General features: G+C 42.3%; 1 protein-coding gene across 1 annotated transcript in view; it reads left to right on the top strand.

Annotated features, from left to right (window-relative positions):
- The first annotated feature begins 3,752 nt into the window (after positions 1 to 3,752).
- Grhl2 (grainyhead-like 2 (Drosophila)) overlaps positions 3,753 to 22,604 on the top strand; it is a 126,434-nt gene continuing 107,582 nt past the window's right edge. The window contains exon 1 of the mRNA XM_013012439.1: positions 3,753 to 4,096. Coding sequence (XP_012867893.1) covers positions 4,077 to 4,096 — 20 coding nt within the window. The 5' untranslated portion in view covers positions 3,753 to 4,076. The remainder of the gene's footprint in view (positions 4,097 to 22,604) is intronic.

Genomic DNA, 22,604 nt, shown 5'->3' with positions numbered 1-22,604 from the left:
AGGAGTCTGAGATCTGAGGATCATGGTTCAAGGACAGACTGGGCAGAAAAGTCCTGTGAGACTCCAATTAACCACTCCAAAACCAGTAGTTGTGCTGTGGCTCAAGTGGTAGAGCACTAGACTTGACAAAAAGAGCTCAGGGACAGCATCCAAGCCCTGAGTTCAAGCCTCACAACTGACATAATAATAGTAGTAGTAGTAGTAGTAATAAGCCTGCCTGTGTATGATGATGGCATAGGAATCTCACTGCAAGTGGCTGAACAACAGGGGGAGGGAGATGGGGAAAGGAAGAGCAATAGAAGGGAATATTCTGATTAAATATAATACATACAAGTGTGAAACACCACGGTTAACCATCTTGGTACAATGCCTATATACTAAAAAAAACCCCGAAAACACAGGAAAGTAAAACAGGCTATCTTAGGAGGCGGGAGGGTGAGTGAGAATGAATATGGTTGGTGTATTTTATATGCATATAGGAAAACAGAACAATGAAACTTGTTGGATTTATTCTAAGGAGGAGAGAAGCAGGATGAGGGAAAGTATGGAGGGGCTGAAGTTGGCCAGGGTACATTTTATATGTGTATGAAAATGTCGCAATGAAACTCCTCCCTGGTACAACGAATCTATGTTAATACAAAGTCTTAATTAAAAAGATGAGAGTAAAAAGTAATTGTGGACTTACCGTATGTCTAGTGCTTCTCTAAGTGGCTGAGGTATATCAGTGAGATAATTTGTTATTATGATACCCTTGCCATCACCACAGAAGGGGAATCTCTAGTCAGTAAGATTAAGTGACTTGCTCAAAGTCATTAGTAGAGCCAGGATATGAACTCAGGCAATCCTCTTCTAGAACTTTTTGTGTTCTTAACTATTCTGCTGGGGAGGTCCACTACAAAAGGAAGGAATGTTATTAAAGAAAGATCTCAAGAGAATTTCCTAAACTAGACATAAGCACCCAGCTTGCTAGTGTCAGCTCATGCGCAGCATGATGAATATCTGAACCACGGTACATAATTATGGCATTTCAGGCTACTAGAGATAAAGAGATCATTCTATAAATTACCAGAAAGCAAAATTCCAGGTCACAGGGAATGAGAATCAGGATGGCACTAAAATACTCAGCAGTAGCATTGGGAGCTAGAAGATAAGAAAACAATTTCTATGAGATCATGGATGAAAAAACTGCAATTTGGGATCAACACCTGCTCAAATTCTCCCATCAAAAGTAAAAGCTGAATGAAGATGGTTCAAGCATGTAAGGACTTAACATTTTACCTTCCATTCTCCTTCTTGAGCTGTTAGAAAACAAAGCCACGGGGAATGCCAAGTGCCATTGTACATTGAAGCATAAATGAAGAAAGAAGGCACAAGACAAAGAAATGATGGTCTTATTTGACTATAAAGGAGTGTCCCAGTATGAGAATTGAGAACAGTTCCCCAGAACAACTTACCTCCATTGGAACAGGAGGGCAGGAGAGTTTTGGAGGAATGTGCCATTTCCTACAGGTAAATAGAATTGGTTGCTTGATCACTTGGGAAACAAATGTGACATTTATTTCCTAGATCAGTTGTACAAAAAATATCAGGATAGAAGCACAGTAATCTAAGAGATAAAAGGCTTTATAGGAAAGCAAACAACTGTAGTACACCAGTTGTCTCTGTGGTCACTGATGTTTGCACAGCCTCTTTCTTCTTAGCCCGGAAACTGTGAACCTTAGGCTAGAAGAATGGCTGGATGGGGAAGGTGGGTGGGGCAGAGGGTTACAGCCTTATCTGAGACAACAGGTGGTCAAAGCCCAAAATCTACATTGATAAATCAAGACAGTGGAATGTGTTTGCTTCTAGAAAGGAGATTGGGAAGGCAAGCGAAGAAATGGGCTCTCTATTAATTAAACTATTACGTTAAAAGTAAGTGTGTGGGTGTTTAGGTTGTTTTAAGAAAAGAATATAGTTGTTGTTGAGTGTGTTTGTTTTTGCTTTTGGTATTTTTTTTAAAGGGGGAAGGGGAGCTTAGAAAGGGAGGAAGGTGAACGAATGCAGTCATGCTATTCAGTGTACACTCTGTGGAAGATGAACTGCTAACATGTAGGCAGAGATGGGATGAGGAAACTGGGGGAAAGTGAAGGAAGGGGTGACATTGTCCAAAGAAAGGTGTGTACTCATTACCTGACTTATAAAACGGCAACTCCTCCGTACAACACCTTAATAATATAATATTTAAAAAAGAAAAGAATACAATTGTAAAATTGACTTGTCCAGAGTCAAAACATGGACACCCAAATCTTGCTTCATAATGTGATTTGTGTGTGTGTGTGTGTGTGTGTGTGTGTGTGTGTGTGTGTGTGTGCTGGTCTAGGGGCTTGAATTTAGGGCCTGGGTACTATCTCCAACCTTTTTTTGCTCAAGGTTAGTACTCTATTACTTAAGCCACAGCTCCATTTCTGACTTTTTGGTAGTTAATTGGAGGTAAGATTCTCACTGACCTTCCAGTTAGGGCTGACTTCTAACTGTGATCCTCAGATTTTAGCCTCCCGAATAACTAGGATTACGGGCATGAGCCACCAGTGCCGAGCTTCATAATCTGATTTTTAGAACTATGTGATCCATAAAGTTTTAAAAGATAAGTTGAAGCAAGTCTGGTAGCTTTAGTATTAACTTGAAAGAAAATGTGGTAAGCTTTCCATGCCCTTCTTCATTTCCACAACCCACATGTATGGGCTAGATCTCTGTCAGGACTTCCACTCTTTAGTAAACAGCGGTTATAAATTACACCTTTGCTAATTCGAGTTGTTCCCGACCAGGACAAACAGAACCACAAGAAAGTCAGTTTCACCCTGCATGGTTTCCCTAGCAACCATATTACACTGCCATGATAAAGCACCTTTGTAGTAGCTGTTTCTCTTGAATTACAATGTAAATGTTGATGCTTGCCGAGAGATGTCCAAATGGAAACAGGTTTACCGAACCCATTCAGTGAGTGGTTGTTTGCAGCTCTGGAATCCCAGGCTGGGGAGCTGAGATCCCAGAGGTGCGCTGAGCCATTTTAGGTGTCCATTCAGCCAAAAACCTCCTTTCTTTATCAGAACCTCACCGCTCTTCATCTTCCAGCTCATGCGAGCATGCTCACCTATCTGAAAATCTGTAAACTACATAGTACCTGCAGCAATTAGGGCATGAAAAGTGTTGTGGATAAGAATGCTAAAAATGCAATTACGCAACAAGACCCGGCTATCTTTGTGTTTCTTGCCCCCCTCCTCTGAGCTCAAAGTAACTAAAGTCGCTTACTCTTCTGCCCACGTCACTTGTCTTACAAGAGGTTTTAAATACCTTGTGGTGTGCTGCACATTGGATTCTGGATTTCTAAGTTTGTCTGTCTCTCTCCTTCCGTTGGACCCACAATTCCTAGTGTTTACAAGTTGCCTTTTCCCCCTCCGTTCCTGGTCTTCCCATCCGTAGCCCCTACCTGCCCACCTCCCCACCCCCGGCCTGGGGGAGGGGGAGGAGAAGGAAAAAGTCTGCTCCACGCATTCTCCCTCTGCCCCAGGCTGCCTCGGGGCTGCGAGCAGGCAGGCCACCGCTCCACTCGGGTAAACTTCGGAGTGAGTTACCTGCACTTGGAGAAGGGCCTTACCTGAGTGCGCCTCTGCCAATGGCAGCTCACCTGAGGGAGCTCCGCAGCCAATCACCGCGCAGCTCGTCCCTTGGGCTTGTACCCTTTAGTGAAAGAATTCAGCTTCTTGCGAGAAAGTTACCTGTGGCCGCCCAAGTCCGCCACTGTCTGCCCATTGCCACGATCCAGGAGGGACTCCGCGCCGCCCGGGCCGCCTCTGAGCTCGGCCCCATGTGAGGGCCCCCTCCCCCCCATCCCACCTTTCCGGCTAGGTGAGGGCGCGAGCAGGCGAGCCAGCGAGCGAGCGAGAGTGGTGAGGGGGACGGAAAAAGCAGAATTACCTGTAGCTCTTGTTCTGCCATCTCGGGCGCTCTCACACACCTTCACCTGCACAGACTTGAAAGTCCAGTTTCACCAGAGGCTGAGGCTCCAGGAAAAGGGGAGCGAGTTCATTGGATCAAACATGTCACAAGAGCCGGACAAGTAAGTGGATCACACGCGCCGGCGGCGGCTGCTGCCACTTTGGGCTGATGGCAACTGGTTGGTTATGTTTTGTTTTTTTTTTGTTTTTGCCCCTTTTCCCCCCCTCCAAAGTTGCTATTCGTTTTTTCTGTTTTTTTTTCTATTTATTTTCTTCTTTTTTTTTATAAATTTGTATTTATTATTATTATTTTTTGGTGGATCCAGATCTTTCCGGATTGTGTTTGAACCTTAAGAGGAGAAACCCTACAAGGGTGTGAATGTTTAATTTTCTCCTTTGGGCTTTGCTAGGAAAAGCAGGGTTTCCTCTTTGCTTCCTCCCTTACGGATGACCTCCGCTCCTGCTCCCAGGACCCGAGGACTTCTTGGGTACTGACAGAGGCTGGGGGTCCACCGGGGCGGGAGACCTGTTGTTCTCCGCTCCTAAGAGGAGATCCACCACCTTGGACTTTCCAAGGCCTTTTTGGAAGTTCAGCTGAATCCCTTGGACTTCTGCAAAGGCCCCGAAGGAAACGCGGGTCTCGGTTGCTTTTGTGTGAGCGCAACAAAGAGCTTTTATTCCGACGCCGAAACGGCCATCTTCCCCCCCGCACGGCCGGCGCGCGCGTGTCGCCCTGGATCCGAGGCGAGGCGCGGGGCCGGCCGGGATCGCCGGGGCCTCGGCCCCTTCGCCCTCCACCCGGCTCCAGCCTCCCTCCCTGCCCCTGCATTGTTGGGCCACCTTGCACAGGGTGGCCCGGGCCACGGCCTGCTGCTGCAAATGGGGGAACTGATTGGAGGCCGCGAGTTGGCGCCTCCAAAGGAGCCATTCGCCGGCGCCCGACGGCCAGCCCGGCCCAGGCGCTGTGAGCTGAGGCGGCCACCTCGGGCGTGGTGGGAGGGCGAGCCTGCTGGGGGTGGGGTGGGGAGGCACCCCAGGGCCGTGGGAACGCTTCCCTTGCGCCCTTCCCGCCGCAAGAGTCCCCTAAGAGTTCCCAAGAGTCGAGGCCTGCGCCTAGGCTCGTCGGGCCTGGGCCCGCCACCTCCAGGTGGCCTTCCTGGGTCCCAGCCGCAGCCTTGGGGAACGGCTTTGTGCTGGCCCCGGAGGTGGGGCGGAGGGCGGGAGTGGCCGGGAGCCGGAGGTGGGTCCCCAGGCCTGGCTTGGGATTCGGTGGCGACATTCCCTTCCCCCTCCGCGGGTGCGTCCAGGGCTGGCAACTGGCTGCGCCCCATTGGAAGGGCGCAGTGGTGGTCATCCGTTTTGCTTTCGTTCGTAACTTTCCCCTGGCGTGATGGCCATCCCAAGGAGACCTTCCTGAGGGTGTCCAACACCTCGATGAGGCCTGGGCGCCCTGGGACGAGAAGTGGCCGGGGACCAGTCCCAGAGGCACCATGGAGAAGAAAGCAGAGCGTCAAGGCCTTGCGGGACCTGATCTGGGATGGGCGGGGTGGGGGGCGAACAACCTTCAAACTAAAGCTGGCCGGGTAGCCGATCCTAACTAAACACATGCTGTCATACTGTAAAATCTACCACGTATTAATGCCACCGTCTGCACACCACGCAAACCCCATGTCTCTCTCTACTACCCAAGTTTGAAAACTTAAGTAGGATTTTGTACTTTTTTGTCTTTGTTTTGTTTTGGTCTTGGTGTCAAATGTGTTTGCCAATCTAGTTAATCAATCACAATCCCTATTTAGTTTGACTGCTAAGTCGGTGGTGCAAACAGGACTCACACACATTCAGAATGAAAATGCATAGGTATTTGTTTTAACCAAGTTATACTTAGCACCAATAAAGATAATCTATTTTCTATTGAAAATAAGCACTGAACACTAGCATCTGGTTTGACTACTATGCATTATCTAGTTTTTATGGGTACTGAGAGCTGAGATTACACGTTGTACTAGGCTAACATTTAATGAAGGTAGCTTTTATCTAGTCATGGTTTCTGAGACATCATTTTGTTTCCTGGGAAAAGTAGTAACAACAACACAACAATTAGACCTCACTGGTTTTTTTTCTCCTTAGACTGGTAAGACATGTTTGAAGTCATGCTTGACTTTTGCATCATTTTTTGTGAGTTCTAGCCTAGTTGTCTTAATGTTAATATTCTCTTGAAGGCCTGGCAAAGATGGGTCTAGGTTTTATGGGCCTGGAGCATTTGCAATTGTGTGCATTTGATGGGGTGGGGGGTGGGAGGAGGAAACCTAAAGTTCCTAAGTGAGCACCTTGTGACATTTGCCCACCTGGCTGACAGGGCCTGAAGCCTGAGCCTTTGATTACTTGGCAGTGGGACGCCTGCTTTTATTCAGAAATCATCCAAGAAAGCGCACACTTGTGGATTTCATCCCACAATCCTAGCAAGATGTAGGTCATCTTTTTTGGATGGCATAGAAAGAGCTTCTTATTTAGTAAGGAGCATTGTCTTCTTTTATGGTTGACTTTGCAGAATAAAACATTCTGCTTTTTATTTTCTATAATACTAATGCTACTGCTGTTTAAAACAAGTCTTTTAGGACATTTTGTCTTTGTATCTATTTAAAGATCCTCTACACCCTCCATCTTAAATTTTCTGAAAGTTTATAATTTTTGTCAATAAATATGTATTATCAAGACAATGTTACTTTAAGACATTCTAATTTTACTGTGAAAAATGCATAAAATATATTCAGAGGATACATGGGCATATACATATAATAATTGATTTGATACAGATTCTCACAAGTAAATGTACTTCCTGACGATGTACTCTCTGCATTCTATTCAAATGGGCATTATGGGAGAAAACAAAGATATACAGGACAGGTCATTTCCATTAGGGGCTTAGTTCAAAGTAAGCCATTAAATAGAATATAAGACTATACCTAATTCAGTGCCTAAAAGTACAAAAAATACAATAGTGGAAAAACAGGTTTCTAAAATATAGCACAATTTATATGTATGAAAAGGGCATAAAAACCTCAATATAAACTACTCATCTATAGCGGGGTTGAAGAGTCAGGAGAAGAGAAAACAGAGTTATGATGAGCAAAACATAAGATATGCATGTCTGACATACCATAGTGGGACTCTGTGGTGCAATTAATATACCCTAAAAGGAAAAAAAAAAAGAATGACTGGAAAGTGAAACAGGTTTAGATGGGGGAGGTAGACACCAGCAGGGGGTGGAGACTAACAAGGAAGATAAGTGAGGATGATTGGGTCTTCATAGTTTATTTGCATGGATCAAAATCAACCAATAAGCTGGGTGCCAGTGGCTCACGCCTGGAATTCTAGCTACTCAGGAGGCTGAGATTTGAGGATTGTGGTTCAAAGCCAGCCTGGGCAGGAAAGTCTGTGAGACTCTTATCTCCAATAAACCACCAGAAAACCGGAAGTGGTGCTGTGGCTCAAGTAGGTAGAGTGCTAGCCTTGAGCTGAATTGCTGAGGGACAGCGCTCAGGCCCCATGACTGAGAAAAAAATAAAAATAAAAATCAACCAATAAAACCCATAGAAATTGTTTTAAGAAGGGAGAGAAGGATGGGGAGAGTGACAGAATGGGGGAGATTCCTTAGTATACATTGTGTACATACGTGGAAATGTCACAATGGAATCCCCCTCCCCCGTACAACTAAAGTAAAAATATAGTTTGTAATAAATCCTTTTTTTTCTAGTTCTTTAAAACATTTTTTCTTTATTGAGATTGATTGCATAAATTTCACAGTATGGTGGGATAGTGATACTTACCTAAAGTTACAAACACATTTTAACCTTCATAAGGCACATATTCATTTTCATGGTCTATAAAGCTGATGCATTCTACAATCTTTGACACTACAACTAATTTTTCCAAACCAGGTGATACGTACATTTCTTTCCTTTTGCTTAGTGTAAGCGGTTCCCTCTGTCCCTCTCATTCCCTCCCTCCCATTGCTGCCCTTGAGTTGCTTAGTTCAGTCTCATCAATGTCCTTGTAATAAATCCTTTTTAAATCTACCTCATTGTTTTGCCCACGTATGGTCATTTGATGTTATAGTTTATGCGTATCTCATGAGGATAACCTTTCAGATATTTGGATAACCTTTCAGATAGTTGAATAGTAATAAATTTAAATTTTCTACATTTGGTCATATAAAATATCTTTAGAGTGCCAGTCCTGGGGATTGAGCTTAGGGCCTGAGTGCTGTTCCCGAGCTCTTTTTGTTTAAGGCTAGTGTTCTTCCACTTGAGCCCCAACTCCACTTCTAGCTTTTTGGTAGTTTACTGGTGATAAGAGTCTCATGGATTTTTCTGCTATCTTTAAACCACGACCCTCAGCTCCCAGCCTCCTGAGTAGCTAGGATTACAGGTTTGGGTCATCAGTGCCTGGCTTCTGTGAAATTCTCCAATTAATCACCAGCACACTGGAAGTGGAGCTATGGCTCAAAATGATAGAGTGCTAGCCTTGAGCAAAAAGAGCTCAGGGACAGTGGGTAGGCCCTGAATTTAAGCCCTACAATGTGAGGGTGGGGGAATGTCAGAAGGACTGGGGGGGGGAGGGGAGAAAAAAAGAATGTTAGAGGCAGATAGAAGAACAAGTGAAATAAAAAGTCCTATCAGAAGGAGGGTACCAGAGAGGAGGACAGTGTGGGTAAATCAGGTGATAGCACCATCAGAGAAAGCACCATCAGAGAAATCAACACAATCAGTTCTATCTATATTCATCCAAGTATTTTTACAGTCAAAAAATAAAAGTTATGTTTGCAAGTGGTTTCAGAATCAAGAAGTAATAATACCCAGTGAGTAAAGAACCAATAGCATACACAAATCTGTCTCCTTCCCCAGGTATCATCAGTAAATGTTTTGTGTCCAGTGTTGAGCTTTACAAGGGACTAAAAGCCCAAAAGCTTCTTATTTCAGAAGTGAATAAATACATACACACTGGAAGACCCTTGGGTGCTACACCTGAACGACAAAGTACAGTTAGTGTTGGCTGAATTTCCTGTGTCTCCCAAACTTACTATAACTTGCCACCTTTCTGCAACTATCTCAGATTGGTAACATTAGCCTTGTATGCAAAATGAAGCTTACCTTTTTTGACTTCCTCTTGCTATCATTCAGTTTCTGCAAACTACCATCATCAGGAAGCTTGAACTTGTCCAATGTTCCCAGATGGCAGGCACTAAAAAGAGTCAGCTTTGGTTGGTGTCTCACTTTGATGACGTAAAACTGATACACAGGGCAGTTATCCTACCTAAAAGATTAAAAAAAAATGCTAGACAACATCATCAAACTCTGATCCAGAAATATTGAAGGTAATTACATGTGTGTTTAATAATAGGAATTCTATGTGGGAACGTGTTAAATAATTATTTCTCAAACTTGTAAAAATATCACCCAAGGCTATTGATAAACTATACATTTCCCTTGGCCTTATTTTAGAGGTGTTGAATCAGACTGTCTAGGAGAAAACCCAGGGAAACTGTATTCAACCCATGTCATAGGTATGCCTTATGATTTGGGTTGATTACATAATTCCCACTTTAAATTAATACTTTGTATTGCATGACAAATAGGATTTTTTTGTTGTTGGTGGTGGTACTCATAGGTCTTGAATTCAGGGCCTGGGAACTGCCCCTGAGCTTTTGTACTCAAGGCTAGTGTACTACTACTTTGAACCACAGCACCATTTCTGGCCTTTTTGATAGTTAATTAGAGATGAGTCTTCCAGACTTTCCTGCCTGGGCTGGCTTTGAACCACAACCTCAGATATCTTCCTGAGTATCTAGGATTACATGAGCCATCAATGCCTGACTCAAATATGTTTTCTTTGTATGTGTGTGCCTATACTGAGACTTGAATTTGGCCTGGGCACTGTCCTTTAGCTCTTTTGCTCAAGCCTGGTGCTGTACCATTTGAGCCACAGCCTCACTTGTGGCTTTTGGTGGTTAAATGGAGAAAAACTCTCATAGACTTTCCTGCCCCTGACTGGCTTCAAACTGTGATCCTGATTTCAGCTTCTTGTGTAGCTAGGATTAGGTGATCACGAGCCACTGATATCCAGTGACAAATAAAATTTCTGTGCAGCATTTTAAAGCATTTATCCCCTGTGTTCTAAGTGAGTGAAATCTGGGGCCGTCCCTTTGACTTTATGCTCACTCTTGTTGAAGAGCTTCAGGTATAATTTTAACTTGGATGCAAAAATTGGAAGGCCATGCCAGAAGCCAGTGGCTCATAATCCTAGTTGCTCAGGAGGCTGAGATCTGAGGATCAAAGCCAGCCAGGGCAGCAAAATCCGTGAGACTCTTATCTCCAAAACACCACCAGAAAACTGGAAGTAGCACTGTGGCTCAAGTGGTAGAGCGCTAGCCTTGAGCTGAAGAGCTGAGGGACAGCACCCAGGCCCAGAGTTCAAGGCCCACAGTCGACCAAAAAAAAAAAAAAAGAATCAGAAGGCTTCTTTTAATGTTTGCTTTAATTGTTTTTCTGAACTGTCCCTTCTGGTAGAATAGGGTCCTTTTGATAGGACATTTGTTTGCAGAGCTGCTAAAGACCCGGATTGAAGTGATGTCATTCATCCAAGCTTCAGTTTTTGACTAGCACCTGGGAGCTATGTTGGACTAAGAAGCTAAGTGTTGTTCTCCAATTTTACATTGTAACCTAAAGGTAGCATTTATTTTTTTATGGGGGGGGGAACACTGTCATTTAATTGAATTTAGATTTGATTTTATAGCCCATAGTCAAGGGAAAAGACATGTGATGTTGAAATGATTTGATGGGTGTAGTGCCATTTTCTTTCTAGAGCTCACCATAGCGCTGTGGCTGGACCTCCCATTGACTTGTAGTGAGGTCCTGTTTTAAATGATGGCAGAGTCTAGGCCACTATAAGTATTGTGTTGGAATCTATTATTTATGAAGAGGTATACCTAGCTTTTTTTTTTTTTTTCGAGATAGAGTGGTATGTACCCCAGGCTGTTTTCCATCTCACCATCCTGCCTCAACTTTTGGGATTACAGGTGTACATCACCATACCTGGCTAGAATTTTCTACTTGTCCCTGCAAAGCAAAGAAAGGAATTTAGAAAAGTAACCAGCTAAGACATAGAAACAGTTAAACAACAATAACAGTACCCAATCACTCAATAAGATGTACTTGTCTGAAATCTACAGGTAAATGTGATTTCTTTTTTCATGTGGTGGTAAATTTCCTTTTTTTTTTTTTTTTTTTTAAGAAATCCTTTGATAATTCAGGCAATGGTTTCAGTCATCTTTATGATTTTGGCCTAATTTGGCATGAAATTTTTGGCTATAAATTAAATGCTCTGGTTAAGCAGTACTTTCCCCCTCCCTAACTTCCCTTTCTGAGCTAGCATGCCGTTCCTTTCCTCCTTCTCTTTTTTCTTAATCTGTCTTGCTGATGTCACTTTTCTGATATTTTCCTTCTTTTTTTATTTGGTGAGAATTGACACCATGCATAGCTTCTACACGTAGAACTGAATGTGAACCTAAATCATTTTGTTCTGTCAACCCCCCTGGATTCTTTTATAGTATTCATAGTCTCATCAGCCTATCCATGTTCCCTGGGCCAGTGGTTCCCGATGATATCATCGTGCCTTATTTTTAATCTGCTAAGATTAGCTGTGGAAAAAAATGTAAAGTGTTTGTTTAGTGTAAGGAAAGAAGTAGCCTACATTTATTACAGTCCTCACTGGCAATCCCTGACCCCTACATTTGTGGGGATGATTGACATTTGCTGTCTTCCCAGATAACCCAGGAACTCTGGCTCAATTTATGCACATGAGGCTTAGCCTGGAAGGGGAGCCATGGGCTTGGCAAACCTGTCCAGGAAAAATTCCTTAACGAGCAGCAACAGGAGGAATAGGAATTTTTGCTTTAGCCCAATACAACTAGTAGATTGTTTAGTGACAACAACTCATAGCCAAGAGTCCCTAGACGGCTTCACTGACGGTTTTACCAGCAGCTTCACTAGCCTTCAAATCGAGACCTCCATTTTTTTTTTTTTTTTTTGGTTGGTCATGGGGCTTGAATTTAGGGACTGGGGACTGTCCCTGAGCTTTTTTTGCTCAAGGCTAGTGCCCTACTATTTTGAGCCACAGCTCTACTTCTGGTTTTCCGGTGGTTAATTGGAGGTAAGAGTCTCAAGGACTTTCCTGCCTGGGCTGGCTTTGAACATGGATCCTTAGATCTCAGCCTCCTGAGACCTAGGATTACAGGTGTAAGCCACCAGCACCCACTCATGACCTCTGAAATTTTAATGGACCCTACTGACTGCCGGCAGCCTGCATAGTTCCATCTTTTAGATGAGTTTAGGACCTTGGGGTCGATTTATTGTGGATTTTAAGGTTTTTTTGTTTGTTTTGAGTTAAGAGTCTTACAGACTAACTGCCTGAGCTGGCTTTGAGCATTGATCCTCCGATCTCAGCTTCTTGAGTAGCTAGGATTATAAGCATTGCCACTGACCCAGGGCTTCCTGCTGTGTTTCTTAATAGCAAATGGTAAATGGTAAAGGGAACTGGATTATAATGGTGAAGTGGGATGGGAGCTTTGAAGCCAGAAGCCCTTTCTTTGGGGAATCTTTATTCTCCCCCTTCCTAACCTTACTTGGAAGAGAGCTAGACATATTTTAGCTTTCTGTGTTTTGGTGAGTAATAGTGATATTATTTATTATTTATGAAAGCAGTACATTCTGAATTGCATCATGCAATATCAAACAAATAGAGTCTTCAGAGTTTTACACAAAATACTAGAGGGCATTTGGGTAGATTGTTATGAAAATAAGTTGGGTCTGAGAGCTTTGTGGTGCATGTGAATGGGCGTTCAGTGGGAAGTAATCACTGCTGCAGTGGATAGATGAGTACCTTATTTTACTTTGTAATGAGCATGCCCGCGAACTTGGTGGGGAGCACTTTTGAACTGATCTGATTTCACTTACACTCCCAAGGAAATGCTTCCTTTGCAAGTGTGAATGCCTGTGTTCTCTTTTGCACGAGAGGAAAGCTAAGTTTGCCCGCTGTCCCTCTTCTCTTGTTTTGGTCTTTGCCTTTTCTCCAAACTCAGAATGTGCCAAGAAAACTGAACTTGCCAGAGTCACTTCTGACTAAAAGGCACACAAATTTTGGATTAGGATATATTTCTTTATTTTTATTTATTTAATTTTGTGTGTGTGTGTGGTGCTAGGAATGGACCCCAGCACTTCTTACAATGCTAGGCAAGGTCTCTTAAGACTTGGACCAGGTTTGGTTTTTGATTTTTTTTAGTTTATTTTTTAAAAGCTTCTATTCATTGTATGGGGGAGGATTTCATTGTTACATCTCTACACATTGGATCAGGGTTTTGAAGAAGGAAAGGTTGAAGGAGAGATAAAGGGAAAGAGGGAAGGAGAAAGAAACAGCTTGAGCAGGAAGAAACTTCTAATATTATCTACTCGGGAGGGGCCTGTATTTGCTTGGCAGTCTAAGCCTTGTCTTTGGCAGGACTGCAGAGCTGGCTGGGGGGTGGGGTTGGGATGGCACATGGCTGTTTGGTATCTTGGGGAATGGGGTTTTGATTTTTAACTTGAAGCCTAGAATCCTGGAACTGGGACAAAACTTAGGAATCATGTAAGACATGGGGGTAACTGAGTTAAGGATTTGGAGATAAATATTTTGGAAGAAAAGTATCTTCCTTTCCTTCCAGGCTGCATGTTGGGGTTGAAAGAATGCAGAAGAGTCTAGATATTATGTTTTTCAGGGAGAGTAGATCCTGGGAGGTTTTACGTGTTTACCACAGCATTGTTTTGGTGAGGAGCATCACTGTTGCTAGCATTCTGAGTGTCCTTTTCTCCTTCCAGAGGGCTTTCAGCTTATGGAGGCTCATAGATGGTGATTGTAGCAAAACTGAAGCATGTCAGGAGCATGTTCAGGAGTTTCCCTTCTCTCCTTTTCCAGAATCCAGGATGGTCTGACTGAGACAGATATCCACAGACAGATGAGGCAGGAGAAATTCTAGGCTTATATAGAACCGCAAAGGGAAGCTAGATAGTGAAATGAATGGTTTAACTAGAGGCCTTCAGCACAGCCTGGCCAGGCTGGTAGATAAGCAATAGGAGGAAATCAGATTAGAAAGGCTGGCAGGGTCTCTGAGAACTTCTTCCCACAGAAAGCCCAGGAAGTGGTTTGCTTTAGGCAAACTCCTGGAACGAGAACGAAATGATACCAGAATGAACAGAACATTGAATAAAATTTAATAAGCTGAAAACCATAAGTAGGTAAAAGAGATGACTTTCCTCTTCCCTCCTTTCCCTCCCTCTTTTCTTCTTCCTTCATTTCCCCTTCTCCTTGTTTCTTCTTTCTTTCCCCTTCTCATCCATTTCTTCCTCTTCCTTCTCCTTCCCTTCCTCCTTCCTCCTTTCTCCTTTCTTTCCTCCTTCATTGGCTTCTCCTCCTTTTCTTCAGCATGCTTCTTTTCTTTTCTCTTTAATAAAACATAATTCAGAGACACTCATTGTCAGAAAATATTTGCCACCTCTATAGTTTAGAAAGTGTTCAGAAATAGTGTTAAATAATACAAGGTTTAGAAGAAACTGCATTTTCACTTTAAGAAGCAAGCAGAATTCTATTTCACTTCAGGGCATACAACTGACAATCACTTCAATCAGGAATGAAATCTCTGGTAAGCTACCAAGCTTCAGAATTTTAAAATCTCTGAAGCTGATTTTCTGTGGTCAGTAGCCCTTGGAAAGTTCTTGTATATAAGGAATTTTGATTAGGTCCTAGGCATTCATGATCCTTCTGCACACCAGGATTTGTTTTTAGCTGCCTTGGAGTCATGATGTAGTTTTTTTTAAAAGCCTATCTATCTTCTGTATTTTGAAGATACTGTAATTTTGAAGATAAAGGGCAAATGCCACAGGAGACATACGGTCAAAAGCATGAGTGGACAATTCACAAATCCATGCAAATGGCTAATAAACATACAAAGCAACATTTTTTTTTTTTTTTGCGGTCATGGGGCTTGAACTCTGGGCCTGGGCGCTGTCCCTCAGCTTTTCAGCTCAAGGCGAGTGCTCTACCACTTGAGCCACTGCACCATTTCCAGTTTTCTGAATAGTTTATTGGAGATAAGAGTCTCATGGACTTTCCTGACCGGGCTGGCTTTGAACCGTGATCCTCAGATCTCAGCTTCCTAAGTAGCTAGGATTACAGGCGTGAGCCATTGGTGCCCGGCAACATTTTGTTAACACTCTAAGAAACGTAGATAATGTGACAGAACCATCCAAATTGCCCTGTCAAATTGGCCAAGATGAACTAGGTTTTGTTAAAATATCAATACTGGGAGATTAAAATTTATTATAAACTTTCCAAAAAGAGGTTGCAAAATCTATCTGTTCAGGTGTATCTACCCATTGACACCTGAATTCCAGTTTTTATTTTAAGGAAACACAAGGGTAAGCATAGCATTAGTTTGAACACAGGGCCTAGGTGCTGTTCCTGAGCTTTTATGCTCAAGGGCAGCTCTCTACCACTTGAACTACAGCTCCACTTCTGTGTTTGTGTGGAGAGAGAGAGAAAGACAGAGAGAGAGAGACAGAGAGAGAGAGAGAATGTGTGCGTGTGTGTGCGCCATTAACCACCATCACTTGACCTTTTTTGTTTTTTGTTTGTTGTTGTTGTTTTAAAGACAGGATCTCTACATAACCCAGGCTGATCTGCCTCAGTGTTAGGTATACCCCATGCCCAGCTACAGCATTAGTTCTGGTGTTTTTGTTGTTATTATTTTGCCAGTTGTGGGGCTTGGGCCTGGGCACTGTCCCTGAGCTTCTTTTGTTCAAGGCTTACACTCTACCACTTGAGCCACAGTGCTACTTCTGGCTTTTTCTGTTTATGTGGTACTAAGGAATCAAACTGAGGGCTTCATGCATGTTAGTCAAGTACTCTACCACTAAGCTACATTCCCAACCCTCAGAATTGGTGAAAAAATTAGAAAACCCTAAATGCCTAGCTATATAAAACAGGTTTAGTAAATCACAGCTCAGTAAGATGGTGGGATACAATGCAATCATCATAAACCATATAATGGAAGAAATGTTTAATGACAGAAGAAAATATTCACAGAATGTACCAAGTACATTATTTATAAATATAAAGAAAGAAAAATAAACAAATACACAAGTCAAAAAACCTGGATGGAAAAAATACAGATACTTCTTTGTCTTCCTTGTGTTTCCCTAGTTTGCTCTGCTTTTGGGATTACAGAGAAATATTAAAGGTCACTTGTAAGAAAAGACATTCTGTTATAGCTATATTAAAAATAACACATTTATCAGGTGCTAGTGGCTCATATCTATAATTGTAGCTACTCAGGAGGTTGAGATCTGAGGATTGGGACTCAAAGCCAACCTGGGAAAGAAAGAAAAAGAAAAGCAATGTAAAGCTTAAAGTGGAAGTAGACTTTTAATAAAATATGAGTAAAACAAAGCAATCTTTCTGGGTGCTGGTGGCATACACCTGTAATCCTAACCACTCAGGACTACCAAAAGAAAAAAAAAAAAACCAGAAATGAAGTTGTGGCTCAGAGTGGTAAATAGTGCTCTAGCCTTGAGCACTATTGCCCTGAGTTCAAACGTCAGGACTGGCTGCATGCTCCTATACATGTGTGCCAGGGTGCTGCGTACGTGTGTGCGCGCACACACACACACCCTATACAAAGTGAAAAACCTTTCTGCATGCTTACTCTCCCTGACACTATGTGCAAATGGAACAAATGTGGACCTCCTAAATTGCTCCTCACTAGTTTGGATATGGTTGGACTTGTGTCTCATCAACCTTAACATTTGAATTTCTGTGCAAGTCTAATTCTTTTCTCTCTCTCTCTCTCTCTCTCTCTGTGTGCGTGCCAGAACTGGGGCTTGAACTCAGGGTCTGGGTCCACCTGAATAGCCAGGATTACAGGCATGAGCCACCAGCATCTGACTGCATTTAATATTTTTGAGGAGAGCTTAGAATATAAATTCTTCTAAAGATGAAAAGCACTATACGCCAGTTTGTGTTTCTGTGATTTTTAAAAAAATAACCATTTTTTCCATAACTCAGACTTGCTTCTTGCCAGGAGGGATTGAACATATGACTCATCTAACAGCTCCTACAAGCTAGTACATAGGTCATGTCGAACGAGCTTGGGTCTGTTAAGTTGAACTGCCTGAGATTGCATCATTGGATTCACTGCCAGTACCTTTAAGGAAGTTTTGTCACAAAGATGAACTTATTTGCTTATCAATCTATCCAAGGAGAAGAAGAGCATCTAAAGCAGAGAACAAAAAGTACGTGATGTAAACTTTTTGCCAAAAAAAAAAAATGGCCCTGAAGAATTGCAGAATTACTGGGTCTGCCAAAATATGTCGAGAAAGAAAAAAAAAAAGAGGCTTAAAATGGAAGTAGACTTTTATAAAATGTAAGCAAAATTAAGCAATCTTGCCAGGCACTGGTGGCTCACACCTGTAATCCTAGCTACTCAGGAGGCTGAGATTTGAGGATTATAGTTCAAAGTCAGCTGGGGCAGGAAAGTCCATGATACTCTTATCTCTAATTAGTTACCAGAAAACCGGAAGTGGTGCTGTAGCTATTTAACAGATTCAAATGTGTGCATGCTTATTATGTGATTATGATTATGAAAGGTTATACAAAATAACCTACCATTTTTACATCATTCACGCTATTCTGAATTTTATTTTATTTATTTATTTTTTGCCAGTCCTGGGGCTTGAACTCAGGGCCCAGGAACTGTTTCTGAGCTTCCTTTCTAGCACTTGAGTCACAGCACTACTTCCAGCATTTTCTGTTTATGTGGCACTGAGGAATCGAACCCAGGGCCTCATGCATGCAAGGCATGCACTCTACCACTGAGCCACCTCCCCAGCCCCAGAATAAATATTTTTTTTTATTTTAAAATTTAAAGTAATTACTTTCTATAATTATAGAAGCCTCCTCTAAAAGGAAATTTGACCATTATTACCTTTGCTGGTTACGAGTACTTAATATTTGCTGTAGTAGACGCTTTAAACTGGCAATACCATGTTAGTTTTTTCTAATTTTTAAATTTTACAATGTTTAACTGATGAAATCATAAGAATTATACGTTAATGGGGTACAATGTAACGTTGATTCATGTTTACATTGTGTGATGCTTAAATCAATGTTTTTTTGTTGTTGTTGGTGGTGGTCCTGAGGCTTGAAGTCTTGGCCTGGGCACTGTCTCTGAGCATCTTTTGCTCAAGGCTAGGGCTCTATTACTTGAGCCATAGCATCACTTCCAGCTTTTTTCTGAGTAGTTTATTAGAGATAAGAGTGTCGTGGACTTTCCTTGTCTAAGCTAGCTTCAAACCTTGATCCTCAAATCTCAGCCTTCTAAGCAGCTAGGATTATAGACTTGAGCCATTGGCACCTGGCTAAACATATTTATCTACTTAGGCACTCATCAATTCTTGTGGTACAAGCTTTTAAAATCTTTCAAGGCTTTGGAATGCATAATACATAATTGTGCTATACTTTATGCACATAATTGTGTATAATATTGCACAACATTGCAGAGCTTCTTGCTTTTACCTAATTGTAATTTAGTGCCCATCAGTGAACCTTTCCAACTCCTCACCTGAATTTCCCTCCCTATGCTATTTCTGGTAGTGACCTCCTCTCAACTCATACAAGATCAATTTTTTAAAAAATATTTATCTATTTAGTTATTTGTTTGTGTGCTGTTCCTAGAGCTTGAAGTCTGGGCCTGAGCCATGTTCCTGAGCTTTTTTCCTCAAATCTGGCAATCTACCACTTGAGTCACAATTTTACTCTCAGCTTTCTGGTGGTTAATTGGAGATAAAGAGTCTCACTTGGACTTTCCTACATGGACTGGCTTTGAACTGCAATCTTCCTATTTCAACCTCCTTAATAGGTAGGATTATAGGAGTGAGCCACTGGTGCCCAGTCCTGGGGCTTGAACTCAGGGTCCGGGCACTGTCCCTAAGCTTCTTCTGTTCATGACTAGTGCTCTCCCACTTGAGCCACAGTGCTATTTCCTGTCTTTTCTGAGTAGTTTATTGGAGGTAAGAATCCCATGGACTTTGCTGCCTTGGCTGGCTTGAAACTGCAATCCTCAGATCTCAGCCTTCCTATTAGCTAGGATTGCAGGCATAGATTCCACACAGAAGTGAGATCAGACAGGGCTTGCTTATTTGGGCCTAGCTTACTTAATATAATGACATTTAATCCCATTCATATTGTTGCAAATGAAAAGATTTCCTTTATTTTTTTTATTTTTTGTTGTTGGTGGTAGGCCTGAACTCTGGGCCTGGGCTAGCACTCTACTACGCCACAGTGCCACTTCCTATTTTTGTTTTTTAAATAGAATAATGTTTCATAGTGTCTGCATTCCAAATTGTCTTTACCCATTCTTCAGTTTGATGAGACCGTTAGGTGGTTTTCATTTCTTAGCTTTTGTGTATAGTGTGATAATGAACATGCAAAGGAAGTTATAAGTATTTTTAGGTCCTTGGCACATCATTTGATTATGTCCTTTCAATAGTAATGGAAGGTCTATGTCTGCCATGGACTCAACAATGTAAGAGACTTTTTTTGGTCTACTGGAATAGTGAAAAATAGTGTTATTTTGTTGTTTTAACATGCAGTTTCATAATAAATGAGATTAAACATCTCCTTAGACCTGTAGAGATGATTCATTCCCTTTTCAGGGCAGCTGCTGTCTGTCTTCCTCCCGTGCTACACATGCTTGTGCATGTTCTGAAAGCAGGTAGCTGCCAAGGGGTACGTTGGGGCTGCCATCCAGCTGTGCTTTTTCTCTGGTGTATTCCTAGAGGAAGGAGCCCATCTCTGTGCACAAGTGTCACATTCTTTAATAGTGGCTTATGTCTATGCCTCAATCTCTAACCACTGTAAATTCTTAACCCTTTCGTTAAGATGCTGGCTATCATTTCCTCCAAAATGAGTTCATGCTTTAAAAGATATTCAGTGGCTTATATGTTTTGATGTCAAAAATATTATTTTTGTACTTGTGTGTGAGGGTACTTTCAAATACTGACAGTTTTTTTGTTTGTTTTTCTCTGGTTGGTTGTGGGGATTGAACTCTTGGCCTGGGCACTGTCCCTCAGCCCTTCAGCTCAAGGCTAGCATTCTACCACTTGAGCCACAGTGCCTCTTCCGTTTTTCTGAGTGGTTTATTGGAGATAAGAGTCTCTTGAGGACTTTCCTGCCAGGGCTGGCTTTGAACCAGCAATACTCAGATCTCAGCCTCCTGAGTAGCTAGGATTACAGGTGTGAGCCACCAGCACCTGGCCAAGTATGGACAGTTTTAAGATCCATCTTTAAGGACTTAACTCATTAAATGTGTTTCCTTTATTTTAGTTATTTAAATGGCCCTGTTTTTTCATACTTAATTGTAAAATGTCTGAAAATGACACCATCCAGAGCTGTCAGTATTTGCAATCTGTATGTTTACTCCCTTTTCTGTGCATAAAAACATTCTACATACAGAAACAGTGGGATAAAGGTGAGCCAATTCAGCCTGATACTCACTAGATACCATGTTGGAAATGAACTATACAACTTGGGGGGAGGGAAGATGGGAGGGGAACCAGTGGGAGAGAATAAGGGGGGGGTAACACTGTTCAAATGAAATGTACTCATTACCTGATTTATGTAACCGTAAACCTCTGTACATCACCTTTACAATAAAAGAAAGAAAGAAAAAATTCTACATACACAGAGATGAGATATTGCTTTACATACTGTTTATTTATGTACACTGGTGAGGTTGAATCGAGGGCCTTGTACATGTGAGGCAAATGAGCTACATCCATCCTGAGTGATAGCATCTTAGTACTCTGCACTGTCTGGTCTTGAACTTATTTCTGCTTCAACCTATGAAGTAACTGAGATTACTGGCATGTGCCACCATGTCAGCTTGTAGTTTATTTTTATTTTATTTTTTGGGTCCAGTTGTGGGGCCTGAACTCAGGGCCTGGGCGCTGTCCCTCAGCTCTTCAGCTCAAGGCTAGCGCTTTACCACTTGAGCCACAGCGCCACTTCCAGCTTTTTTCTTTTTTGCTTATGTGGTGCTGAGGAATCGAACCCAGGGTCTCATGCATGCAAGGTGAACACTCTACCACTGAGCCACCTTCCCAGCCCCCTGTAGTTTATTTTTAAGTTGATCTTTACTACAAATTGCTTTCCATGGCCATAAATATTTCAATGGTATCATTGAATGGATGGATCCAATTTAATTTAACCATTTAGATTTTTCTCTCAGGTTTTTTTTTCTATTAAATACTTCAAGGTTTATCTTTATAGGTAGATCTTTGCACATTTTTTTTAAATGTACGTAGTTATACAAAGGCGTTTCAAGCCAACAAGTAAGATTATGAGTACCATGCATTTTGCTCAATATCACTGCTTTTATCAGTCTCCCTTTAGCCATCCTATCCATACCCTCCAGTTATATAGTTCAGCTCTCACATGATGTACATTGAATACAGTGAGATTGTATTTGTCCCCCCTTCCCTCTCCATTCCGTTGTCTCTCCTTCTTGTCCCCTCCCACCAAGACAATTCTTAAATATATTCAAATGAATAAAAAATTCCTTATGAAAAGACCTGTAGTTTTTGAAGATATTTCATTCAAATTAACAAATTGCCCTCCAGATACTTCCCCTCAGCTAGCAATACCGTCAACACTGTTTGTGAAAGAGCAGCATTCCACATTCCTTTTCTTTTTTTTGGGGGGGGCGGTGGGGTGCAGAGAGCTTGACCCTCTGGGTCTGGGGCTGTCCCTGAGCCTCTGCCACTTGAGCCCCCACTCCACATCCAGCATTTGTTGTTGTTGTTATTTTGTCTTGGGGGGGTTTGTTTGTTTGTTTTTAGCTAATTGGAGATTACTTGGAATTTCAAGGCTGGCTTCAAACTCCGGTCCTCAGATCTGTAATCCTACAGGGATTACAGGGGTGAGCCACCTGTGCCCACTTCCATGTTCCTTCTTGAACAATGTCTTTTATTTTGGCGTAGTCTTTGCCAATTTTTACTTACTTGTTTTTTAAATTATAAGTAATGGTTCAAAGCGGTTCATTTTCACAAGTTTTGCCGATTTTTAGATAGACTGGAAAAGGTAACTTATTTTAAACTATATTTCCTCCTTTTTTTGTGTGTATGTGGGTTGTGGGGCTTAGATTCAGGGCCTGGGCACTCTTCCTGAGCTCTTTTGCTCAAGGCTGGTGCTCTACCACCTTAAGCCACAATTTCACTTCCAGTTTTCTGGGTGTTAATTGGAGATAAGAGTCTCATGGACTTTCCTGCCTGGTCTGGTTTTGAACCATGGACCTCAGAGCTCAGCCTCCTGAATAGCTAGGATTACAGGTGTGAGCTACCATGGTCCTGCTGGGCATATTTTTAAAAAAAATTTTTTTTGGGGGGGTCCGGTCGTGGGGCCTGAATTCTGGGCCTGGGCGCTGTTCCTCAGCTCTTCAGCTCAAGGCTAGCGCTCTACCACTTGAGCCACAGCGCCACTTCCGGCTTT

This window comes from Dipodomys ordii, unplaced genomic scaffold, assembly GCF_000151885.1.
Source record: "Dipodomys ordii isolate 6190 unplaced genomic scaffold, Dord_2.0 Scaffold17, whole genome shotgun sequence".
Classification (NCBI taxonomy): domain Eukaryota; kingdom Metazoa; phylum Chordata; class Mammalia; order Rodentia; family Heteromyidae; genus Dipodomys; species Dipodomys ordii.
This window is presented reverse-complemented; position numbering and strand designations above follow the sequence as displayed.